Source organism: Lithobates pipiens, unplaced genomic scaffold, assembly GCF_037356315.1.
Source record: "Lithobates pipiens isolate NorthernLeopardFrog02 unplaced genomic scaffold, aLitPip1_a1.2 Scaffold_25, whole genome shotgun sequence".
Taxonomy (NCBI): domain Eukaryota; kingdom Metazoa; phylum Chordata; class Amphibia; order Anura; family Ranidae; genus Lithobates; species Lithobates pipiens.
In genome coordinates, this window is record NW_027507787.1 from 166,966,132 (window position 1) to 166,981,028 (window position 14,897).

The 14,897-nt window shown below is 42.0% G+C and overlaps 1 protein-coding gene across 1 annotated transcript; it reads left to right on the top strand.

Annotated features, from left to right (window-relative positions):
- The first annotated feature begins 3,566 nt into the window (after positions 1-3,566).
- On the top strand, positions 3,567-8,780 carry LOC143930626 (trypsin-like). Its single transcript, XM_077455123.1, has 5 exons — positions 3,567-3,721; positions 5,249-5,402; positions 6,001-6,254; positions 7,234-7,370; positions 8,540-8,780. The coding sequence occupies exons 1-5, from the start codon at positions 3,682-3,684 to the stop codon at positions 8,687-8,689; spliced, it is 735 nt and encodes a 244-aa protein (XP_077311249.1). The 5' UTR covers positions 3,567-3,681; the 3' UTR covers positions 8,690-8,780.
- Positions 8,781-14,897: the final 6,117 nt, after the last annotated feature.

Sequence of the window (14,897 nt, forward strand, 5' to 3'; positions counted from 1 at the left end):
CAACGGTTTCCAGAACTTTTTGATCCAGGCTGGTAACCTTCGAATGATCCACACGTACTTCAGGCTTATTCAACAGCCCTTTTATTGACTCTTTTAAGTGTGATGACCATAGTTTAAAAAGCATGCAGTGCATTATGGATTATAAAAAAATATCCTGAGCATATCAGCAGATAAATTTAACCCAAACCTAAGCAATGATTAAAAGAGAAGTATGGGTTTGTTTGTTTTTTCCTCCGATATACTTCCACTAAGCTAGGTGGAGGCAGCATCTGTCTCCCGGTGCCTCTACACTGAGAACCGAGCGATCGAACATTGCTGATGGCTCAGCTCTCACAGCTACCCGAGCAGAGAGCTGCCCAATGTCAATCAGCAGCTCTCCGCTCTGAGCTGTCAATGGGCATAGAACGGCCATTTTAGGCTCTCAGCGTCTCGCTGAGAGGCTGAAACGAGTGTCAGTCTAGCTACCTGGTAGATCCAGACTTTATTGTTGCGATGATGCAGTGCCTGGACTGATATCCATGACGTCAGCAAAGAGCAGATTTCAGTCCACTCTCTGCTGAAAACGGGTCACAGGAGTGCAAAACAAATTGCACTCAAGTGACCCATAGGAGAAGCCCAGGCAAACAAGCTTAGGCTGGACTTCTCCTTTAAAGCAAGATATGCACAGTTTTTCGTTCTTTTGCTCGTTCTTTTGCTCACCTGAATATTTGCATAGACATCTGTCTGAGAAGTTTATTCAAACCATTAGCTGCCACCATATAGAAAATATAGGAAGAAGCCATCAATTGGTAGGGCATTTCTTGAGAGCAGTGTTTCTCAACCAGGGTGATCAGCACCCTTGAGTGTAGTCTAGGTTCCCCCAGGGAGAGTACAGAACACATTTTGTCTTGGATCAGCATTGTGAATTACCATGGTGAGGGTCGTCTGGCTGACCGCTTTTACCATAATAACAAACTATACTTTAACAAGAATTTTGGGGAGCAGAACCCAAAGCGAAGAGATGGGACATTAAGGGTGCAAATATTCAAAGAGAAAAGAATATATGTATAAAAAGTTTTTTCATTTTTATTATAACAACAATCCAATAAAAGCAAACAAGAAAAGCAGCCTTATAATTATACAAGGGTGTTATATTTATTTATATATATTTAATTTGGGTGTTGATGGAAGTCTGAATCATGCTTTTCAAAACTATACTTTAAGGCTATGTTAATTTCATCAATGTGGTTGTGTGCATTGTCACCATGTCAACCCATGATTCTAAACCTCCTCCACCGCCCAGCCTCTGCATTAATGCTGGAGCCAAAAGGTAGGGCTCTGAGGTGAAGTGAAACTGTGCGATTCGGAGGTTCTGTGATGCAGGGATTGTGTGATTGAGGGTTCTATTACTGGGATGCTCTTTGAGGGGGAAGCCTGGTTGTGATAGGGGGACTCTGACATATAGGGGCAACTCTCTAATGGGGGAACCTCTGACATGATGGGGGACCTCTGATATGTGATGGGGAACTCTGATGTGAATGGTGGCTCTGATGTGATAGGGGGACTTCTGGTGTGATGAGAAACATCTGATATGAAGGTTGGACTTCTGATGTGATGTTAATTTCATCAATGTGGTTGTGTGCATTGTGCCAGGCTCAGGTTTCCCATTGATAAGTAACAGGTACATTTTAGACTGGAATGCCTCGAGATTTTCATGTATTTAAATGTGACAAGACTGTCACTGTACCAGGCCACATGTCTTCAACATTGGGAGGGTGCTTTGAGGTAGCCCCTCAAAGCACCTTGTCCCCATGTTGATGGGGAGAAGGGCCTCATCCCCACAACCCTCTGGGTGACAACCCTCTGGGGGTCCCCTTTAACAAGCCCCACGCATTTTTTTTTTTTTACATTTTGGTTCGGGGGTTCCCCTGTGGGGAAATCCCCATGCCGTTTTTATCAATTGACTTTTATGTGTATTGCGGACCAACAATTCATTATAGCCGCGAGTAGTTTTAAATTACTTTTTTTCCTTTAGAAATGTCATTTTGCTGTCAGACTGTTTTAAACACGGGAAACATGCGCCCCTTTACAGGTATACTATAGACACCCCCCAGGTACAAAATTTAAAGGAATATTACACTTTTATTGTTTCACTTTAAGCATTATTAAAATCACTGCTCCTGAAAAAACGTCAATTTTTAAAACTTTTTTTGCATTGATACATGTCCCCTGGGGCAGGACCCAAGTCTCCAAACACTTTTTATGACAATACCATGCATATAAGCCTTTAAAATTAGCACTTTTCTCCCACAGACTTTCTGCGGCTTTTGAATTTGCCGCAAACACACAAAGTTGTTCGCTGTTCGGCGAACTGGCGAACAACCATGAGTTCAACTCGAACATAAAGCGCATCCCTGGTAACTGAGGACTGGCCATAGCCATAGAAGAGGAAGAAAATGTTGCGCATCATATGGAGGCTAAGGCTATTGCCAAAATGCGTCAGCTTTATTGTTCTATTGTCACTCTGATGAACCAATAAACTACACTTCAAGGATTACAGTGTTGCCGGCTCTTCTTACTACTGCTGCATTGGAGTGTGTTGGGACACATTGAGCCTTGGCACCTGTGAGAGGACCCGGTGTATGGATTGAGTTGTCCCTGCAGAGAGCGCTGTTACCATTCTTCTTTTCCATCATATGGAGGGCCTGAAAATATCTGGTGAACATTTCTATGAAAAAGAAAAACACTAATTCATTGTGGGTGGCCTCCAGAAAGCAAGGAAGATGGAGGGGGGTGAGGTTGGGCATTAAGAGTGAGGCTATGGTATCAGTATGGTGGGAACAATCAAGCCTTCACAACATGAACATACCAACCTATAGATATGATATGCGAGGCTGCTTTTTTGTTTTTTTACAATTTTACAGTTTGCCAAAAGCTAAAAGAAAAGCCTGTGGAATAAAAATGCATGCATTGGGCTATATTTTGAAGCCAAACATCAAAGGTAAAGGTCTAGTATGGTGGTTAATACATATTTTCCTAATTTATTAGGGCTAGGAGTGTAAACATTACATTAAAGTCAGATAAATTGGAAATATTTTTTATTAATATTTCATAGCTTGTCACCATACAGTTCCATATCTCATTTTAATTGAACAATTGGAGCCTCAAATAAATACATTTCTGCTGTGCTGTGCTGTGCTGTGCTGCTAACCCATAGCTTTCTTTGTGGCAGATTAAATATTTATTCATAAAAATAAAAAAATGGTTAAATACATTTAGTAAAAAAATACATCTAGTATATAGCATCAGTTAAAACAAATCATAGAAAAGAACCAAAATAACCCCAAAAGTGTTATAGTTTGCCTTTAAAGAGATTAGCTTGTCTATCCGCTATACATTATTTTCTTTAACTCAAAAAATAAAATTAACAAAAAGAAAACAGTATTTTTTAATGTATATATGTTAAATGAGTTCAAGGGGCATTCATTCAAGGTTCGAAATTATTTGCTGATTATTTTAAAATAGCCCTTGGTAAACAGTCCTTAAACTCTCTAGTCCTTCTCTCTCTATACACTATCTTTACATTGCCTTGTTCAAAGATAGGTTATCAAAAGTTGAGGGGAGTTCAAGCTGAAGTATTTCATTTTTTGGGTATAAATACTGGCTGCTACCACCGTCAATTCATCTGGCCTGGATTTCACCATGAAGTTCCTTCTGATCTGTATGCTCGTCGGAGCTGTTGGTGAGTTCTCCAACTTAATATTATCTGAATGTCTGTCACTCCTCATGGTGAACATCTCAATGTATTTTAAAAATATTTCACTGTTAATCCAAAACATGATATACTTGTGTCCTTTTTTCTCACAAGTTCAAGGTGTCTTGAATATTCTGTATGTTTAAATTACGTTGTCTTTTTGGTAAAAGTCAACTCCATCAACATTTTTTTACATAGATTAGGGAAAGGTTAAAACTACTTTATATGTTACATTTTTAATCTCGGTCCAATTTTAGGATATTGCTCTCTCTTAATGTCCCAAAAATAATTGCATAGGCATTGAGGAGAAATGACCCCAAAGAGGAACCCAATTAAAGGCTGTGACCTATCATTTTGTTTTCATAAATTCCAGTGTATCTAAGGTAAACCTTTTTTTTTTTTGTTGTGGTGACTGTTTAATGACCACTGTCACTCTTTTTATTTTTATAATTTTGGGGAAATATTTCACCATTTCCTATCCCAAGAATGCAACAGGAAGTGAGGAGAAGTCACTCAAAAGTGAAAAGAACTTCCCACTTAAGCAGTTGTCACTGGAACAAGTTTTTAATTGCTCCAATTTGAGGGGATTGCTCTCACTTCTTATTCTAGAGATACCTGTATAGGCATTGCGGGGATGTTACTTCAAAGAGGAACATAATAACAGACTGTGTCCTGTTTGGGATTTTTTTCCACAAACTCTCCTTCCACTACCACTAGTTAGAAGGACAGGAAGTAAAGAGAAAGCTCCAGAAAAAGGATATAAAAACCAGAACCAAAACCTAAAAGAGATTCTAAACTTTTCCCACTCTGATCAAAATGTTAAGTGGATGCCTTAATAAACATTTCCTTTGATTTATTTAAAGTGCATCTAAAGCATATGTATTTATTTATTTCAATTATGGGTAGAGTACATATATATTTATTTATTTATTTTAATTACGGGTACAGTATAGAATGACCAATGCCTCGTCATTTTGTTTTTCTCTGTGGACCATTGGGGAAATATTCTACCACTTCCTGTCCCGCAAATGCAAAAGGAAGTGAGGGGAAATCACTACAAAGTGAGGAAAAATCTACACTTAGGCAGTTTTCCCTGGCACAGGCATCCCGACATTTACCCTCACTATCTGCTCCATCCACAAACGTTATGTGTGAGATTTCCCAGTGCCGGTGACATTCATTGCAGGATAAATAGAGAATCTCCCCATCTGAAGCATAGATGGCAATTATAAACTTAACAGAGATTCTAACCCTTTCTGCTCCATTAAAAAAAAAAAATCAAGAGATACACTAATGCCAAAGTAGAAATGTGCTGTACACACATTAACCAATAAGAATCCATCTTTTGCCAGTTTGGCTTTGTCAAAAAGGATTCTATTTAGTTCCTTTAAGTTGCTGCTTTGTATTTAGCACTTACATTTTTGCATTGCTTATTGATTATATTCTAATTATAACAATTGGAATATTAAATACATTTCATAATGTACTCAATATGACCTCTCCTCTTTTCTACAGCTGCCTTGGATGATGATGATAAGATTGTTGGGGGATACACCTGTGGTTCATATTCTCAACCCTGGCAGGTATCTCTGAACTCTGGATATCACTTCTGTGGTGGCTCCCTGCTTAACAGCCTGTGGGTGATCTCTGCCGCTCACTGCTACAAGGCGTAAGTTACCTCTCCTAAATATAAAATGGCACATTTTAGTGTGTGTTTTTAATACGAATATAGCCAATGTATAAAACAGGTGTACTTCGCTAGGTCATGTGCATGTTATTACAAGACGTAAGTTACTCAAATTAGGTGAGTAACATTTAACAATCTTGACAAACAATAACTAGTTTTCTTTTGGCTATTAAGCTTAAGGAATACACTGTTATCTGTCTTTTCATAACTCCCCAGAATGTGGCTGATAATACACCATATAGCCACTATATAGTCAGAAATTGGCAAATGCCTGACCACAACACCTGCCTATATGTCAATGATTGTATCATTCAGATGTGACACCAAAAGTGTGTGAATACCCCTCCAAATGAGTTCAGGTGTTTTCAATGAAGGATTAATGGTACAGCATAGAAAGACATTTTAGACAATTGTGCACTTGTAGTTTTCACTTGTAGTGCAACGTGCATTTGCCTTTTGTAAATAACCCCCACAGTCACCCTTTCCTAGCCAGATTGGCTTTCTGACTTCATCTCTAGCCATAATTCCTTTGTTTAAGATACAAATGTATACTGATTATATTGAATTTGTCTCTATACAGGAGCTTTCAGGTCAGACTCGGAGAGCACAACATCGCTGTCTCTGAGGGCACTGAGCAGTTCATCAACTCTGCCAAGGTTATCAGACATGGCAGCTACAACTCCAGAACCACTGACAATGACATCATGTTGGTCAAGCTGGCCTCTCCCGCCACCCTCAACTCCTACGTCAAGAGCGTGCCTCTGCCCACCGGTTGCGCTGGCGCTGGAACCAGCTGCGTGATTTCCGGATGGGGCAACACTCTGAGCAGTGGAAGTAAGTAGACAGAAAACACCATTGAATATGGTATCATGTTTCTGAAATTTGTGTCAATAATAAGATTAGAGTTTTGTTTGAAGACTTTTTAAAGTATCCTCCTATGTTCTCAAAAAGCTGCCATGGGCTTTGCTATTAGGGTATAAAGTAATAGTTGGTTTTGGTCCTCCCACTATCCACAGTTAATAGACTGATTTTTGAATAACTTTGAAAGTATAGTATATTATTGGTAAAACGGGTTTTAGATAGTCTAACATCTTGCCAGATATAATAATTGTTTTGGATTTGTCTGATGCCAATAAATCAATTGGTAATGAATTTAGTCATCTAATGATGTCCTGTGCCTTTATCTCTTGTAAGTTTTGTGAGGTTTTTTTTTCTTAAGACACCTGGTCTAGTTTTAAAGTGGAAGTAACCCATAACAACTTGATAAATAATAATGTTCCTTAGCAAGGAATATAAATCCTAGATTAATAATTATGCTACCAAAATGAGTGTGTGCCGTAAATTGCCTCCAGCATTGCTCCTGTTTTTTCTTGCCAGAGGCTGCCATTTTACTGAAGCCCAGGGCCCTTAGGTAGTATACATCTTTAGGTTGTCAGCAGACTGGCCTCTAGTGGCTCTGATTTCAGCACAATACCAAGTTTTATAACTATTTGTGCTCTGCAGGTTTAAGGTTTTGAGGATACTTTTTTTATTTTATTTTTTATAACTTGATGAACGCGTCTTTTTTTTTTCTTAGCCTACCTATGAAACTATACTTAGTTTCTAAATCACTGCATCTCCAATAGATTGTACACACAATTGCTTAAAAGTTGTAAGATTACTTGAAAGTGTTTATCACAGCCTTGTTATTTCATAGAATTCCATTTACTTATTTTACTCTATTAGATAGTGCTGATTGTTATTCCAGAGCACAGAAGTTGGAACCATTGATATTAGAAATAATTTAGTAAATGTTGTTTTATTTTATTTGCAGCCAACATGCCTAACCTCCTGCAGTGTCTGAATGCCCCCATCCTGACCACTGCCCAGTGCAGCAATGCCTACCCCGGTCAGATCACCTCCAACATGATCTGTGTTGGCTACCTGGAGGGTGGCAGGGATTCATGCCAGGTAATACACCCTTTCTTTTATTTTACCATTAGGACAAAACATTATTACTGAATATATTTATTGATGAAAATAAACCTGTGTGTGCTAAGTGTGAAATGCATTCAAACAGGCTAAACAGTTAAAATGGAACTAAACTTTATCAATCAATATTAGTTTTAATTCTTATGCTGCTAGCATTAGTAAATTGATAGAAAGCTGTAATAAATGTACTTGCTAAGTACACCCTTCTGCCTAAGGGCAAATGGATGTAAATGCTATATAAATAATTTGCCCTTACTCAAGATGGCCACAATTAAAAATGCTAGGAGAGTATTTTTCAAAGTGACTTCTCAATGAAATGAAGCATGGAGACATAGATGGATGTGTAAGTTTGCTATGAATATTAAAATTAAATTAAATACTAGTTTGTGGTGCTTAGATACAGTTTAGTTCTGTTTTATAAATGTAATTTTTTGTCAATGTGTTATGGCTTCAGCCAGATATCAAACTGCCCTGTGCCATGTCTATGTGTAGGAGCACTAGTCCAGATCTCCAGCATGCTGCCGATCTGACACACCCTCAGCAGAGTCACAGCTAGTGTGCTCCACAATTTTCATGCTCCTTGAGAAGCATTGTTAATTGGAGCACAATGTAAGGGGCATGTTGATCCACTGGGGACAACAAAGCTTTGTGTAAGAGTAGCATTGTTGAATGGAGCACCATGTATCGGGCGTGTTGGTCCCCTGGGGACCACTGCACTATGTGTAAGAGCAGCATTGTTGAATGGAGCACCATGTACGGGACGTGTTGGTCCCCTGGAGACCACTACGCCATGTGTGAGAGCAGCATTGTTGATTGGAGCACCATGTATGGGGCATGTTGGTCCACTGGAAACCATTACACTATATGTGAGAGCAGCAGCCTGCATCTCCAACATACTTCTGGCCCTGGGCAGTTTGAAATATGGCTAACATAAGTTTGTATAAGTGTCACATAGGGCTATATTCCCACAATTAATATCATTTATCTTCCACCTGAGTATATTTTCTCATTTTTTTCAAGTCAAGCCATGCTTTTCTTTTTTTTAAATAATTATTAACTATGATATTCCTTTACTTTTCACATGTTTCTATCAAACAGACACATTTCAGTCATGTCCTCAGGTTCTAATAATTCTTTCTTCTTCTCAGGGTGACTCTGGTGGCCCCGTAGTGTGTAACGGACAGCTCCAGGGTATTGTCTCCTGGGGATATGGTTGTGCCCTGAGGAACTACCCTGGTGTCTACACCAAGGTCTGCAACTACAACTCTTGGATTGCCAGCACTCAGGCTGCCAACTAAATGTTCTAATGTAATCAATTTAATGGTCTTTCTATTACTTTTCACTACTATGTATTAAATGTTTTGTGAATAAAGAAAAAGTACCTTAAAAGTGTTGTTTATTGTGTGGATTCAACACAACCCAAACAAAACTAGAAAAGCCACACAGAAACACACAAACTGCTATTATTTTCTAAAAATATATATATATATTTTTTAAAGTTCCCAACCTAAATATTACTTAAATACAGAATTTGCTGCAGAGTAGCAATCTTGTTTATATATTGCACATGCTTTGCATGGCCACTTAAAAAAAGGGTCATCTACCAGGTAAGATGCACCCATGCCATTTCTGTGCCTTACACCAGTAGTTCCCAACAGCTGTTGGGCCAAGTGTGGGTGGGACCTACTCGGCCTGAATGCAGAGTGCGCTCATCAATGCCAGGGACCCGGTGAAGACTGTGGTCATGTAAATATCTAACATTAGAGAATTTAGAGATGAGCCTTCACATTGTGCAGTAAAATAACATACAGAGTTCCTCTGGAAAGTATATTGTCCTGTGTCACTACATACTGTAACATTATGTAGGTTACATTGCACCAGTCCAGCATACCTCTGTTACCTAATTCCCAGTAACAGAATGCGGTCCTTACGCGCACATAGCGTGGACCTCATGCATGCACTTATTAACTCTTTCACTTCTCGTACCTCTAGACCAGGCCATCAATCTCCTTAAAGTGGGTTCAGAATCAGTTGCTAATGGATACTCACCACTGGGGAGGAATCCAGACAATGACACCCTCGCTACTGGAGGACCTGTTTTCAAGATTGCTTTGCGTCTTAAACGTTTAGTTTTAGCAACTGCACTCCTCTTCTTGTCTTGTTGAGTTAACCCTTTGTGGTGGTGTTACGTCATACATAGTGCATTTACAGACCCTGGTTCTTTTGATATGGCAGCATCAACATTCACCCCCTTGAAAAACTTCAAGCCAGGCTCATAACAGTTAATGCCTGTACCTGTGTACCTAGCTGGTGTTTTATTACTTTTTCCTTTGCAGGGACACAGGATCAATGCCATCCTTACAGACAGAATGGCCATCTGCCTTATTTACACAGGCAGATGGCCATTCTGTCTGTGTGCCGAATGATCAATGGGTGCCGGTGAACATCGTGTCTGCGGGACTCGCTGATCAGCTGCCACTGTGTGGAATCACAGCAGGAGCAAGCCGAATGTGTTGCAGGAGCATGCATATATATATGATCTTGCACAGCAGTAAAACTGCTATAGGGCAATTGGAAAGTGGTTAATCACTGATAGTCAGAATACTGTAGGTGAGTGATGGCGAACCTTTTTGAGCCTGTGTGCCCAAACAGCGACACAAAACCAACTTTTTTATTTCAAAGTGGCAACACAGAATTAAACCTACCAGTGGCTCTGTACAGAGGATGGGACTGATTATCCCTCTAAATGAGCCCTAAGGAACCAAAAATGTACTATTCTGTCAGATTCGCTCAGAATGCAGGGTTAGGGAATGCGGTGTGCTTAGAATGCAGGGTTCAGGTGCGGGTTATGCTCAGAATGCAGGGTTCTGGAATGCGGTGTGCTCAGAATGCAGGGTTCAGTTGTGGGTTATGCTCAGAATGCAGGGTTCTGGAATGCGTTGTGCTCAGAATACAGGGTTCAGAAATGCGTTGTGCTCAGAATACAGGGTTCAGGAATGCGTTGTGCTCAGAATTCATGTGTCAGGAATGCATTGTGCTCAAAATACAGGGTTCAGGAATGCTTTGTGCTCAGAATTCATGGTTCAGGAATGCATTGTGCTCAGAATACAGGGTTCAGGAATGCGTTGTTCTCAGAATACAGGGCTCAGGAATGTGTTGTGCTCAGAATGCAGGGTTCAGGGATGCTTTGTACTCAGAATGCTGAGTTCTGGAATGCGTGGGCTCAGAATGCGAGGTTCAAGAAAGTATTGTGCTCAGAATGCACCACGCAACGTACACTGACCTACATACACTGACTTATTGGACCATTACACTGACCTGACACATACACTGATCTACCTAACACATACTTCCTGCACTACTCACACTCCCTTCCCCCACACACACATTACAGTAGATTGGAGGATCCATCCTCCTCCTTACCTCTCCATAACCTCATCGTCCATCACATCAGGGTTCTCCTCAGCAGCAGATGGGCAGTATTGCAGAAGTCCTTGCCATCCAGCCATTCCTTGGTATCCCAGCCGCCAGGAGGTCAGCTAGCAGCCACTGTGCCTCTCCCATGATCATGATCTGCTCTGAGCAGTGCCCCTCCAATGTTCCACAGGTTGCATTGCCAGAGGGACAGGCTGGACCAAAATAGTCCTGGGGCAGGGGGAGCTGGAATAGGTTGCTGCAGAGAGGAATGCCCAAATGCTTCACCGGAGGTGTAGGAGTCCAGGGGAGGCAATAAGCTGAAGCACAGACCCTCGGAATAGCAGAGGAGTAACTTTACACCCCACTATATGATGCACATGGGGCAAGATGACTGGCTACCCACTCCCCCACCGACGCCACTGGAACTGATGAAAGAAAGGGAGTCGGCTTCTCCATGCCTGCACCGCCAATGCAAGCGACTGCCTGGCTGGGGGGTTCCCCCCTATCCTGGCAGTGCTGGCTTCATAAGCTGGTGTGCCCACAGAGAAGGCTCTGCGTGCCAGCTGTGGCACACGTGCCATACGTTCGCCATCGCTGCTGTAGGTGTTAACCAGATCTCTCAGAGTAACATTATTGTCTTGTTGATTTTGTATAAGTACACTTGTTAATTCTCTCTGTTCTTGCCCCAATAAATACTTTGAAATACCTCAAGGTGTGCTAGTAAGTGCTGGGTAGGGATGAGCTGAACACCCCCCTGTTCGGTTCGCACCAGAACCTGCGAACAGACCTAAACGTCGTGTGAACTTTAGAACCCTATTAAAGTCTATGGGACTCGAACGTTCACAATCTAAAGTTCTCATTTTAAAGGGTAATATGCAAGTTACTGTCCTAAAAAGTGTTTGGGGACCTGGGTCCTGCCCCAGGGGACATGGATCAATGCAAAAAAAAGTTTTAAAAACTGCCGTTTTTTCAGGAGCAGTGATTTTAATAATGATTAAAGTGAAACAATAAAAGTGTAATATTCCTTTAAATTTCGTAGCTGGGGGTATCTATAGTATGCCTGTGAAGGGGCGTATGTTTCCCGTGCTTAGAACTGTCCCTGCACAAAGTGTCATTTGTGCAGGAAAAAAAGTCTTTTAAAATCACTTGCGGCTAAATTGTCGGCTCCCCGTAATACAGAGAACACTCAATGAGTGTTCTCTGTATTAGCCGACAATTCATTCATTCATTGATAAAAAAAAAAAAAAAAAGCGTGGGGGTTACCCTAAATTCAATTACCAGGCCCTTCAGGTCTGACATGGATATTAAGGGGAACCCTGTGTAAAATTTAAAAAAAAAATTGACGTGGGGGTCCCCCTAAATATCCATACCAGACCCTTCAGGTCTGATATGGATATTAAGGGGAACCCCGCATCAAATTTTTAAAAAAATTGACGTGGGTCCCCCTAAAAATCCCTACCAGACCCTTTATCCGAGCATACAACCTGGCAGGCCGCAGGAAAAGAGGGGGGGACGAGAGAGCGGCCCCCCTCTCTCCTGAACCGTACCAGGCCACATACCCTCAACATTGGGAGGATGCTTTGGGGGTCTGTGACCCCTCAAAGCACCTTGTCCCCATGTTGATGAGGACAAGGGCCTCATCCTCGCAACCCTGGCCGGTGGTTGTGAGGGTCTGCGGGCGGGGGGCTTATCAGAATCTGGAAGCCCCCTTTAACAAGGGGACCCCCAGATCCCCCCCCCCCTGTTTGAAATGGTAAGGGGGTACAAAAGTACCCCTACCATTTCACAAAGAAAGAGTAAAAATGGTTAAATAAGACAAACACACTTTTGAAAAATTCCTTTATTAAAAATAAAAAAAAGATTCCAGTGGTGCTAATCCACTCTTGCTATCCAGCGACGAATCTCCGGGGTCCAGCGATGGATGATCATATCCAGCGACGGGGGATCTCTCAGTCCAGCGCTGTCCATACATCCGTCTTCTGTCTCCACTCCGGAGACACTGCAGAGATCCCAGCGCTGAAAGTTTCTTATATTAGGAGGGCGGGGCCACCCGTCACCTGACCCCGCCCCTCCGACGCTGGAGAGGGAAGCCAGGGGTTCCCCATTGACGTGTGGGTGACCCCGCCCCCTCTGATGTAACGCAGGTTTCCGTTACATCAGAGGGGGTGGGGTCACCCATACCTCACTGGGGAACCCCTGGCTCCCTTCACCAGCGTCAGATGGGGCGGGTCCTCCTAATATAAGAAACGTCAGCGCTGGGATCCCTGCAGTGTCTCCGGAGTGGAGACAGAAGACGGATGTATGGACAGCGCTGGACTGAGAGATCCCCCGTCGCTGGATATGATCATCCATCGCTGGACCCCGGAGATTCGTCGCTGGATAGCAAGAGTGGATTAGCACCACTGGAATCTTTTTTTTATTTTTTCTATTTTTAATAAAGGAATTTTTGTCTTGTGTGTTTGTCTTATTTAACCATTTTTACACTTTCTTTGTGAAATGGTAGGGGTACTTTTGTACCCCCTTACCATTTCAAACAGGGGGGGGGGCCGGGATCTGGGGGTCCCCTTGTTAAAGGGGGCTTCCAGATTCTGATAAGCCCCCCGCCTGCAGACCCTCACAACCACCGGCCAGGGTTGTGAGGATGAGGCCCTTGTCCTCATCAACATGGGGACAAGGTGCTTTGAGGGGTCACAGACCCCCAAAGCATCCTCCCAATGTTGAGGGTATGTGGCCTGGTACGGTTCAGGAGGGAGGGGAGGCCGCTCTCTCGTCCCCCCTCTTTTCCTGCAGCCTGCCAGGTTGCGTGCTTGGATAAAGGGTCTGGTATGGATATTTAGGGGGACCCCCACGTCAATTTTTTTTCAATTTGACACGGGGTTCCCCTTAATATCCATGTCAGACCTGAAGGGCCTGGTAATTGAATTTAGGGGAACCCCCATGCTTTTTTTTTTTTTTATCAATGAATGAATGAATTGTCGGCTAATACAGAGAACAATCATTGAGTGTTCTCTGTATTACGGGGAGCCGACAATTTAGCTGCAAGTGATTTTAAAAGACTTTTTTTCCTGCACAAATGACACTTTGTGCAGGGACAGTTCTAAGCACGGGGAAACATGCGCCCCTTCACATGCATACTATAGATACCCCCCCAGCTACGAAATTTAAAGGAATATTACACTTTTATTGTTTCACTTTAATCATTATTAAAATCACTGCTCCTGAAAAAATGGCCATTTTTAAAACTTTTTTTTGCATTGATCCATGTCCCCTGGGGCAGGACCCAGGTCCCCAAACACTTTTAGGACAGTAACTTGCATATTACCCTTTAAAATGAGCACTTTAGATTTCTCCCATAGACTTGTATAGGGTGTTCCGGCTTTTCGAATTTGCTGCGAACAGCCCAAATTTTTCACTGTTCACTGAACAGGCGAACAGGCAATGTTCGAGTCGAACATGAGTTTGACTCGAACTCGAAGCTCATCCCTAGTGCTGGGTGAATGGGATGTGTGATCTTTAGGTGTGCAGAGAAACCACAAAACAATTCAGCGGCTCCTATGGGGGTAGCCCTACATCTTTATTAAGAAAAAATTAGAATCCTGGGTGTTAGTATGTTTTCAGTCATAATTCATAAAATAAGTACAATTTGGTTTCTGGAAAGGAATGGTACATTTTGGCCACCAAAACTATGACATAATCTGACTATAGAGAAAGGGATCATTGGCTGTTAGGGATTAGGGTTAAGGTGACCCATTGGGCCAGAAGTAAAGAAATACAAATAAAAGCATGAATCTATTTTGAATGCAATGCACTAGTTTTCATTGCCATGCATTGCAGCATTCTACAACACGGTTGAGTTGCCTTTGTACATTGAGGTGCCATTCAATATGAATGGTATTGCAATGCGGAAATGCATGTTATGGGTGTAGCAGTAGCAAGTACGGCAATGCTAGGTTTACCACAGCACATACCCATTGCGCGGAGCGGCCCAAGAATGAAGAAGAGACGCTGTGGAGGAAGATGCCGGATGAGAACACTGGAGCAAGAAGCAGAGGATTGGAGGAAGAAGAAGATGGAGGAAGAAGAAGATGG